The sequence below is a fragment of the Etheostoma spectabile genome, chromosome 1 (genome assembly GCF_008692095.1).
Source record: "Etheostoma spectabile isolate EspeVRDwgs_2016 chromosome 1, UIUC_Espe_1.0, whole genome shotgun sequence".
NCBI lineage: Eukaryota > Metazoa > Chordata > Actinopteri > Perciformes > Percidae > Etheostoma > Etheostoma spectabile.
In genome coordinates, this window is record NC_045733.1 from 12,493,721 (window position 1) to 12,505,186 (window position 11,466).

General features: G+C 38.8%; 1 protein-coding gene and 1 long non-coding RNA gene across 2 annotated transcripts in view; one reads left to right on the forward strand and one right to left on the reverse strand.

The window, feature by feature from the left end:
- The window catches only part of LOC116699377 (uncharacterized), an 18,695-nt gene extending 8,257 nt beyond the window's left edge, over nucleotides 1–10,438 (forward strand). The window contains exon 3 of the long non-coding RNA XR_004334425.1: nucleotides 10,273–10,438. This is a non-coding gene — a long non-coding RNA (uncharacterized LOC116699377). The remainder of the gene's footprint in view (nucleotides 1–10,272) is intronic.
- nae1 (nedd8 activating enzyme E1 subunit 1) overlaps nucleotides 5,646–11,466 on the reverse strand; it is a 7,081-nt gene continuing 1,260 nt past the window's right edge. Inside the window, exons 4-20 of the mRNA XM_032528184.1 lie at nucleotides 11,354–11,384; nucleotides 11,055–11,126; nucleotides 10,794–10,873; nucleotides 10,487–10,596; nucleotides 9,462–9,571; nucleotides 9,305–9,367; nucleotides 9,125–9,188; nucleotides 8,946–9,037; nucleotides 8,752–8,811; nucleotides 8,490–8,623; nucleotides 8,206–8,281; nucleotides 7,707–7,746; nucleotides 7,177–7,263; nucleotides 6,948–7,040; nucleotides 6,598–6,712; nucleotides 6,436–6,485; nucleotides 5,646–6,319 (exon numbers count right to left, since the gene is read on the reverse strand). Of these exons, the coding sequence (XP_032384075.1) occupies nucleotides 6,210–6,319; nucleotides 6,436–6,485; nucleotides 6,598–6,712; nucleotides 6,948–7,040; nucleotides 7,177–7,263; nucleotides 7,707–7,746; nucleotides 8,206–8,281; nucleotides 8,490–8,623; nucleotides 8,752–8,811; nucleotides 8,946–9,037; nucleotides 9,125–9,188; nucleotides 9,305–9,367; nucleotides 9,462–9,571; nucleotides 10,487–10,596; nucleotides 10,794–10,873; nucleotides 11,055–11,126; nucleotides 11,354–11,384 (1,387 nt within the window). The 3' untranslated portion in view covers nucleotides 5,646–6,209. The remainder of the gene's footprint in view (nucleotides 6,320–6,435; nucleotides 6,486–6,597; nucleotides 6,713–6,947; nucleotides 7,041–7,176; nucleotides 7,264–7,706; nucleotides 7,747–8,205; nucleotides 8,282–8,489; nucleotides 8,624–8,751; nucleotides 8,812–8,945; nucleotides 9,038–9,124; nucleotides 9,189–9,304; nucleotides 9,368–9,461; nucleotides 9,572–10,486; nucleotides 10,597–10,793; nucleotides 10,874–11,054; nucleotides 11,127–11,353; nucleotides 11,385–11,466) is intronic.

Genomic DNA, 11,466 nt, shown 5'->3' on the forward strand with positions numbered 1-11,466 from the left:
CATAGTACAAAAAAAAACAATATTGGAGTGTAAGTAAGTGACCTTAAAATTAAATTGAATATGTAATTAAAGTAATAATGCAAAAGTAGGTAACCAAAATATAAGTTATATTCACATGTGACCATAAATAATATTGAAAAAGTAAGTACTTGTAATGGAAAAATGTAAATATCTTATATGATAATAATAATAATAATAATAATAACAAATAATAATCTTTAAAAAAAGAAGAAGATAGGAAGATACAAGAATCATGCTGAATGTCTGAAAAGTAAACACTTGTCTATTGTCCAACTCAGACCAAGAAGTTAGAAAAATTGCAGACTAATCATGTGAATGTTCTGCATACGGACTATCAGAGTGGCTGCCTGTGTCCTGTGAGTATGTGTGTACTGTGATCCATTCTCTGCATACACTGATGTGTGTGCTTGTAAATGTGCATTCTAGTAATGCAACATGATACCCATAGGTCTCGCAGGGACCCCTCTCTGACCCCTCTGGAGATGTTGACTTCCAGACTCTCTAAAGGCCCGGCTGATAATGGATAACATGAATCCAGATGAATGGATGGAAGATGTGTACAGACAATAAACCCATTACTCCCTCGAGCCTCCACCAACGTCATCCCATATAAAATACAGAACAATGAGAGAAAATGGCTATTTTCAAAGAGTTTGAAAGAGGTTTATGACACTGAGAGATATTCCTGAATCAGAGTCAAAGGTTACGGACATAACGCTAATTAGATTTGATGTGAATAGCTATTTCACAACAGACATTTTGACTTTTCAAAGCAGGAAACAGGTGATAGTAATAATACTAACTATGGCTCTATTCCAGTGTCCCAGTAAGCCATGACAGTGAGCCATAACGCACGTTACCAGGGACCCTAATACTGAAGCAGCTAAATGGAATTCAGCCATCATTAACTTTATTACCTGTGATTTTCTTACTGTGTACAAGTCGGAAAGTGTCAAAGGCCTATAATCCCACAATGCTTTGATCTTCAAATGGTCAAAGAAATGTTGTCAGGAGCCTCAAAAACATAGTTTTGTTCTGCCTCTGTCCTATTTTGACTCATTCATAATATCAGCGCACTCTATCGTAATCATGCAATCACATTACATCATTGTTACAGCATGTGGCCTGCATGTCCGATACATTGTGCAGTTGCCCATTTTACTCACACAGATGCACATTGCACAAACACACACACACGTTTGGGTTAGTTATGCGGTATGGTATAGGATGTATTATATAGTATGTAATATAGCATACTTGTTAGGATGTTAACCTTTTGTCACAGCATTGCCGGATTTGTGTTGTTAATTTACAGAATAAATAAATGACAAGTTTAGCAGAAACAGACACATATTATCTGACAATGCTTATTTTAACAATCATTGATACCTGTTTTATACTGTATTTAGATGACCGTCAGTAAAAGAAAAGTATGAGTTGTTTTTTCACCTCAGTTCCAGCAACGTTTGTCTTCAAATAGCAGAATATTTAGATGACAACAACAAGCTGAGAAAGTTAATCATACAGTGTACAGATATAAACTTTCTGTGTGGTTACTGACGTCTCCACAAGGAGGGTTTTTATCAACAACTCCAGCTCAAATAATCTGAGCCCCACTGTAAACTGTGTTTATTTTGCTAAACTTGAAAAGCAGCACAGACACACCCATTTGTCTCTCTTCCGTGCTTGCTTGGATGCATGCATGTGTTGTGTATACCATGTATGTATATACATATATTGTATTGCATTCCGTATTTCTAATGAACATAACAAGGAGAGAAGTGGATTGGTTTTCAAATACTTTCCAGTTTTGGCAGAGGTCATAGTCATATGTCCTCCTCCATCAGTGGATTGGATACTAACTGTCTTATGTGTCTGTGTGTTATACATTAACTCATTAACAATGCAAGCATATAACCTTTAAGGTCTGGCAGCTAGGACAGCTCCACCCTCAAAGTCTCTTGCTGACTTAAACTGCACCGCTGTTAAAAGCACGTTTCAAAAAGCCTATAGACCACTTGTATAAGCTGTAATGTGCAGTACAGTGAAACTTGCACGCTGTTACTAATTATTACTAATCTACATTAAACATCACTTACTCAGGCAAAACATTTGTATGGTTTATATAGTTTTACAATCCTCGACATCTTGGTAACAAGGGAACACAACTGTTGCTGTTGCATTGTTCGTGTCTTTCCTTCATTTCCACAAGGATCTGTATGTATTGTACATATGCATTCTTCAGTCACAGCTCCATCTGTTTGTAGGAAGAATAGAGAGGCCCTCAGCAGACCCCTGAGAGGTTTAAAGTATGCTGGCCTCCTGTAGTCTCAAAGCAAGCACACTGAATACTGTACTCTGCTCTGGCAGGCCGGTTTTAATTCAGCCCGGGCCTCATGAGGAGGTGAACTAGTTGGACCCCAGCCAGGTAAATGGCTCAAACTAACAGCCATGAGCCATCAGAAGACATCACTCTCAGCCTCCTCATGTCTTTGCCTCTCGCTGCCTTCAGTGTAAAATGCAATCTTTTATCCAGTGATAGGGTGTGACAAGGGGACACAAAGCCCTCGTTCTTGAGGGAGATATGAGCTGGAGTCTGCCACCTATACTGTGCAATTTCCATCATTTCCCTGAGCTGACTCATCCAGTTCCCTCCCCTTTTTTCTCTCCTGTTATTGCTTAAAGCTTCCAGTGAGAATCATCGTTGGCAGGGTGGCCCTTCTGCAGGCAGTGCTTCTTGATTTACTGATGGATTTTAGCATTAATGACCAGCCCCTCCTCCCAACTAACCCCACACACACACACACACACGCCCACGCACACACACACACATCTATTGTTGGGCCTCTTCTGTTGCTTTAAGATAAAGCAGTTACAAGCTGAGCCTGGAAGCTGAAGTCTTGATAATGCATGGATGCAACAGAAGAGGCAGAATACAGACATGTGCATTGAAGTGTGGAAAAGGTGATTTTCCATCTTGTTTCTATTAGCTGTATTTTCTCCATTAATGTGTTTGGCCATAGCCCTAATTCTCACTCTTGACTTGAATTAAACGTTTGCTGCAGACTATGTTTCTTGTTCAGGAGATCTTGTGACCCCAAGAGAAACATGGTACTTTATGAACTGAAGGTACTGTGTAGTAGTTGTGTGCAATAGCCATGGGGCTAACTAAGAAAATATCACTTTTGGTGCATATTCCAATCAAGCAAATAATACACAATAAAACATGTCAGGTCAGCACAGCAGGAACTGAGATAGGAAAGAAAAGCCATAATCAAAGGACGTAGACCCAATTAATTTGAAATGAATAAATCAATTCAGTATCATGAAACAGGAAAGTAAAGATTTTTTTATTTTTTTTATTAGAAAAGCAAGGTCACTCTTTTTTAAAGTAAACGTGTGATTAATTGTTTAATCTGTCAATTAGTTCCAAGAGGAAGATAGTAAGCGGATGCTAACATACCATGAACCTGCTGCTCACTAAAACATTACACATGTATCACTTGCTTAATGATTACATAATACAGACACATTTTCCTTTTTTGTGTAATGTATTCAAGCAAGACTTCTTCCAACGAAAGGTATTTAAAAATACAATTCCAGTTCTTTTTAAAACCATCAAGACAAAAGTAACAATCAGATTAACAGGTGACTGAAAAACAAATATGTCCGTTTTCCTTGTTGGCCCTAATGCAAATAAAGGACTTTTTGTTGTACCTGCTGCATTGATTTTAGTGGCCATGCATAGCGCACGTGACCATGGAAAAAGTAAGTAGGTTTTACGTATTTGGGAACAGTCTGTGAGAGTCGTGTGGAGACTATCCCATCCTGCTGTTTTTAACAGAGAACAGCCCTTTTAACCTTTTTAAAACTAATCATGTTTGGGTGTCCTCTCTCTCTACGTCCTCTATCAAAATGTATCATTAGCTTTGGTACTTGACTTTGTTTACCATTTAAACACTTGAAGGCCTAAATATGTTTGGATCAGACCTCCTTGGCCTGTTTGTTTCTGTTATCTCTTAACCATTCTTTCAAGGGTGGGGGTTTGAGAGACACACTCAACGCTGTAAGGACTGTGATAGTAAAGCAGATGCAGGACAATGGCTGAAGCCATCCTGGTGTGTTTAAAGTGGTCAGCACTGAATGTTATATGTTGGGATGTTGACATAGCTGTATACAAATTGGTGGATGCACAATAATCTAAATTTGACCTTGTACCCCTTCTCTACATTGTCTTTGAGGCACAGAGGTTGTAGATGTTGAATAGGATAAAAAGGTAACCAATTGAGATTTAGGAGTATGAAGGTGGCTTAAAAGCAATTCAGAAGTTTACTTCAACACACCTGAGGAAAAAACGCTATAGAAAGAACAACTGATTACTGACACACGATATTAGAACAATTAAACTCAACTGAAGAGACCAAGAGCTTCCTTCATCGATGTCTCATGCAACTATGGGATAAAATCACCAACAACACACTTTGTTCAAATAATGCAAATGTTTAGTTTGTTTCAAGGGAAACCCTATTCCCACAGTGTTGTCTTTATTTAGGGGACACAGAGAAAACTGTGAGAATGAAAAAAAGACCTGGCCGGATTGAAACTGTACAACAGAGGTAATGGCAACAGAGGCAAATGAACACTTATTCTACATATGATGACATTATTTACAGTATTTGACTAAATTAAACTTAGTTAGTAGAAAAAAAAAAGTCTGGTTTGGTCTATTAAACCTGGCACTGCGACTACACGATAATCTTAAGAGGCAGTGGGTGGATGGATGGCAACATGATAATCTTTTAGGCAGAGGACAAAACTCTTCCATTTAGGAAATGGCCAGAGTACTTCTTGGCAACCTTCACTATCCTTTCTCAGACGGAGGGTGGGAGCGGGAGTGTGTGTGAGAATATAAGCAAGATTGCTGCATGGGGAAAGCTGGGAGGGATGAAAGAAAAAAAAAAAAAGATCTGCTGAGGGCACATTTTCATTATGCCAAAGTCTGGGGAAAAAAACTTCACCCTGCCCAACAGTTACATCACAATGACCCCCACAACATAATTCTCTCTTTCTCAGGAGTCTGTGCTGCCTCATACTCATAAAGACCAGTGTCCTCTACACTTTAAGGTATCTCAAGACAGTGATTGTGAAACAACCTATTGGTTAAAATGTAACATTACTAGTGTTTTGTTAACACACCACAGCTGAATATGTCAAATGTACCCTGTATCTAATGGTCAGTGTTTAGGAATTGGTCAATGTACACTGTATATGTTAAATAAACTTGGAACTACATGTTGATATATAAATAGTAAAAAATGGCAGGGTGCCCTCTGGTGTTGGATAGAATAATACCATCCTCCAGAGAAAACTCATCTTAACTTGGGGACAAGTCACATTACAAGTTTCTCAATAAACTCTGAATAACTGTGTAATCCTTGTTTTAACATTTTTACATGTGATGGATGCCGCTTAACTCAAAGTGTTTACCATCTCTAGTTAAACAGAGATGAAACAATGCAAGCCCAAAAGTTGGCGGATGAGCAGAAGGGACAAATCATTTTTGCACACCGCAAGACACGTGTGCTGAATAACATAACCTTTATCATAAAATAAACATGTTCAGGTTAAATATTCAATGTCTTTATAGCAATGCAAGAGAGTTAAACACTACGTACAGCATGTTCACTTTTTTCATTTCAACCCCAAATCTTCCAACATGTTTCAAACACAGAACAATAAGAGACAGTTGTGATTAAAGTATACAAAGTGCTGCTACATTGTAATATACCATACATAAATGTGGAGTTTTACAGATGAAAATACTACATTGTTTTGAATTTGTTGGTTTCAGTTCCAGCTTTAATGTTGTCTGCCACACACAGAAATGTTTGAAGAAATCCTCCGTGGGTGCTACCCTGATTTCTCCCCCTTCAAGAACTTTAAGGAAGAAGACAAAGCTGTAAGGTCGATAGTCTAAAGATTTCCGACCTTTGATCTTTCGCATGAGAAGCATTTTTGGGTTTTAGTGCACACATTTGGGCAGTTATCTCATTCAAATGTGATAAAAAAACAACTTTCTTCATACTTTCAGTTTACAGTATAGATTTAATATAACAAGTGCCATATTTTCATCTTGCTCTGTTTTCTCTGATAACATCTGGAAGCATACTCAGGATCAGTAACTGTATTCACAACTGTAAGGTAGCGGAGGTCTGTGACATTGCGTTGTAAATGAAAGTGTTGTTGAAGGGCACAAACTGGTGGCTGATGATCTTGATGGCCTCTTGAGCAGCAGATCCTAAAGAAACCCCATTGAAAAAGGATAAATAAACATCTTGGAGTTATTAACACTCTATGGGTGAAATATGCCGTCTTAGGTTCTTCTTACATTCATGTAGAAAGCTAAAATATTACCTCCCAAAAAAGCAGCAACTGTGTGTGGCTCTGCTGCACCATATCGACAGCTGCATATTATGAAAAGGGTAAAGGGTAAAAAATAAAATACAGATCATTTTGATTTGGCACTGTCTTTAACAATCAGTCGTATCAGTAAACCTTGCAGTGGCCATGACTTACAACTCATGGATGTAATCGTCTTTGATGTTGACGTTAAGGCTGTACTCCTGCAGTAGGCTGTTCACACAGATCTTCAGTTTGCTGATGTCGTCCTCCACCTGGTAGTTATAAACCCCTGGTAAGAGAGGACATAAAAGATGGTGGTAAAAGAAGGGGAAATGAGCCTCAAGAAATCCTTTCGTTTCTGTATACTGGCATCAGTATGAAAAATGTACAATATTCTTCAGAATAAAATCAGACTATGATGTGTTTGATTTTGTGAAGCTGTGAGGTTTCAAGTCAGTTACATGGAGGAGTTTCACATCTTGTTCACGTCTTTCAAGAACGATCAGTGTAATCCTCGGCCGTACCTGGGTAGCGGGAGTGCTGCTGATAGAAGCGATCAACAGCGCGAAACATGAGGTAGAACACCATCTCGCTATCTGGATTGTCCATGCTTGAGGCTGAGGACACACAGTTATTGCTAATAGGTGAATATGCTTTATGCTTACCAGGACAAGAAAATAGTACTAGCTCAAACAAATAACAATAAACAAGACTGAACAGTTCAATCACAAAGGACATTCATCTCCAACTTACTGATTTCATCTTTTTTTACTGAATCCACACTGTATTCTTCAGCCAGAGATCTGCAGCGCACCACCCTCAGAAAGAATGCGTTTTTACCTAGACACCAACACAAATGCTTACAGTTAGCAATACACTTATTGCAGGTGCAGCAATAGTCATCAATAGAGCTCGTTATGCGTCACTTGTATGCAGTCTGAGTTCTCGAGACCAGCAGGGGCATACAGTGACAGCATTACAAATCTTAAATCTGTTTGTGCTCAGAGAAATGAAAACTTTTGAAGTCAGCAACCCATGACAGACATGGAGCAAGACATGTGCTTCTACATTAGTAACAAAATATAACTGATGAAAATACAGCGTGGGAAAAATGTACTTAGAAGATCAGAATTGTGACAAAATAAAACCCCAACTATGCATCATGAAATGAAATAAATGCCTCTGAAAACACTCTATATGGTAGATATTTGCACAGCATGTTACATTAATCAGGTTGGAATCAGATTTTAATGCATGCTAACTGTATTCTTCATAATACTTACAGAACAGTTTGATGTCCTTTTCAGGGATGCTCTCTGGTGGCTGGTGGAAAGGAAAAGGTAATTTCAGTGGGAATCCATTTTTAGTCAAATGCATTGTAAGTAACACAATATTCACCCATATATTGAGTATTTAATAATTTAATCAAAAGTTGCCAAGTTAATGCATGCATATTCTTTAGTTATTTTTTGTACGTGCTTTTTTTGAAGATGGCCCATCACATATTTTCTTTTGACCATTGTTTGCTGGATAGATGTACCCATATTAACCCTCTAAGCAGCTAATTGTTAGCCTTTGATTGTTGCCACAACAGTAATATTGCCCCATTGATGTTAAAGTTCTTGCTGTGATACTGTGCTGTGATGAAATCGAGTACTTCCCAGTCACACCTCATTAATCTGACCTATCAAACATTTATTTTGGATAGAAATTAACTGATTTAATTAAGCCCTAAATACAAACCTAGACTTCTTATTCAGTGACTACATGGCTACAGCATACCTTTCCAACACACTGCAAAAGACATTCTACATGCTTAGAGACAGCTGCTGCATCCTGCATGGCCTTTTCTCTGTAACTGAAATCAAACACAATGATGAACAGCAACACAAAAGTAACATTATTAAATCATGCACTGTTAGAAATAAAGAACCAAATGTCCTGTTGGATAAGATAATAGTACTCTTCTGTTGCTCTCGTGCCCTCTACAAATCTACAAATCTATCCATCGATTCAGCTAGCACCCATATAGCATTCAGCTAGCACCCATATATTCTCCCACTTACACATTCTGGAGGTTGATGAATTTTTGAGAGTCTGCGATCATATCTGGGATGGTTCCCCGTACAGGTAGACTTCCATTGCCTTCCTTAAGAGCAAACTCCTTGACAGCGTGCAGCATCACCCAGAAGTGCGGGCTCTGGTGAATACGCACCAACAGAACGCACTTCACACTTTAAAAAAAGCAACCATCTCCAAAACCGACTTATCTGAAACTATGTGTGTACTTTTTAAAACATTCTCAGAAAAAATTAAAAAAATTGAAACCTGCGATGTGATGTTGTTACACTGCTCACAATTGAAGAGGTCTTCAACAGCACTAGGAATCTGCAGAAACAAGAGACGTTACTAGAGGAGTCTCACTAGACTCGACTGTTAACTGGGACACTATAGAAAACAGACAGGGTTTAAAAGGTGAAATATGTTCAATGGGAAACAAGATAACTCCAAAGATCCCGTACCTTGGTTGGATTTAAAGCAGTATTGACATTCTTAATGGCTTCCTCAAAGTTTTCTTCATCCTCTGGGACACCGCTTTCATTCTTCAGGATCCCTAAAGGAAATACAATTGCACATAGCTTTGCATTATACAGCAAAGTCACTGAATTTAGGCAAATGCAATCCAGAGGTCCACAAATACCTTCTCGAATAAACTTTCTAAAGGCCTCTTTCTCCTTGTAATTTTTCGGTGGCTGACAGTTGTGCTACAACAACAAAAGTAGAGTGGAATTTTACTGTACAGAAACCCCAACAAAAGCAGTCAAGCATTAAAATCAGTGATGGTGAATTTGTCGGTCTCGGCACAGAAAACATACGGTACCTCACTGAGCCATTTCTCCAGGTTTTTAGCAACAATAATAATCCACGGCGTGTGACTGTGGTCCTGCAGGTTAAATAAAAAATGCAGAGGAGAACAATCAGCTGTGCTCAAACTGACTAATGACCATAAACAAATGTGCTGACACCAAAATACAAACCTTTTTGTCCATGCTGTTAAGGTCGTAGGACTGAATGTGGTTCTTGAATTCGGCAAAAGGCTGGTACAACCTCAAGTCCTCCAAGGCATTGTCCGGGTGGGATTCAATCACTGAAGAGAAGTGGTAAAATATCAATATTCCTTTTTAAAAATTCTAATTTTACATATAAACTACGAGCCACAGTAAAATGACGATGTACTAAAAAGAATAACCTCATGCAAATACTGACTATAGAGGCTCATTTATGAAATGTCATTTATCACAATACTGCGTGAGCAATTTCATGGGTTCATGCTCCACTGTGAACTGAAAGCATCACACATGTATAAATATGACACAAATAAAAAGTTAAAATTAAAAGGTTGTTATTTAATGTGTAAAGGCTCTGATACATCAACCCGACGGCCGACCGTCGGCAGAAAAGGCAGTCGGAATGATCAGTCGGCTCCCATCTCTTACAAAAGTGCCTCGGAAAAAACACTGAAGCAACGCCAACTCGAGCTTACGTTCTGCGCGTGCGTGAAACACAATACATCTCCATAACAGCAGGCAACACTAATCTGTATTATCGCCCAAAAAAATAAAGCGTAAATGACGAGACATCTCTCTAGACCTAGCAAACACAGAGCACACTGTCATCAGTCATTGTTTTTTTATCAGAGAGTGTTGATAGTGGTCATGAAGGACCCTTGTTGCCATCACTCGCTGAACAGAAGAAAATATGATCGCTAGTAATAAGATACTGGCGTTGTCAGCTCTGGTTTTCTCGGGCACTGATTCGCTAGTCAAGGGCAAGCACTGCACCAATCAGAGTGGTCATTGAGTCCGACAGCCCACTGGCCGATTCAACAAGTCAAATCGGGCAAAATGGATGCCGACTGACGACGGCACGGAACACACCGAGCAGACTTGAGCCACCGACCTCGCCCGACTGTCCGACGGCCAATAATTGGGTTGGTGTGTCAGAGCCTTAAAAGTGTCACAATAGGAGAAGTAGAATTAAAGTTAAATGCTGTTAAACTAACCTGTATGCTCCTGCACCACTAGTCTCATGTAACCAATCAGGCCGTAGGTTTTACAGACTAGGAACGGGACAGAGGCACTCCACAGAACTGAGCCTAGCCTCAGACATGTGCTGTTGGATTTGAGAGAAGATTTTCCAAATTCATTTGTCAGAAAATGTTGTTAAGGATAAAGGCAAAGATATTGCACAAATAGTTTCTTTGAAATCACAGTAAAAATACCAGTTCAGCCTACTTTATGTTCCTAAGTAATTAATCATTAACTCATTTGTTACAATGAAATTTGGAAGTAAAGAACTATAACTCATACCTTTCTGGCAATTGGACACCGATCACTATGGTAAACCTGTGGAAAAACTCTGGATCGTTGTCTAGAAGCTTGTCTGGACTCTGCAGGTGTAACAGAAAATACAAGAGGGATCTCTGTCACTATCAGAGCGCTGATTCTGATCAATACATTCACATATTTACACAGCACATACCAGTAATCAATTCCTTTCCTACTTAAACCTAATTGGTTACTGTTGTGAAAACATCTGTGGCACCATGTCAAAACAGAAACAATACCAACCTCCTCAACAAAGTTTCCAGAGACATCACTGTTAAGTTCTTGTAGCAGCTCAGTGGCAGCCTGTGCTCTGTTCTGCAACACACATAAAAACTAAGGTCAGGGCTAATACAAATGTGCAAATACAATGCAATGCAATGATATATTATTCTAATAAGAATATTAAAAATGACATTATGAATAACCAAGGGGGGAGAGGTGCAGATGCAGGTTGCAAAAATAGGATAGGAAATAGTGTGTCTGTGTGTCCGCACATGCAAATGTCCATAAACCATAAATTAATTTATTTTAGCAAAACATACCTTTCCAATGCTGTTGTTGCTAAGGAAAAAGCTGCAAAACAAGATCAAGAGGTCAACTTTGAAAACACAAGTAAAACTAACACATATTCGTTATAGCTTAGATAGACTTTTTT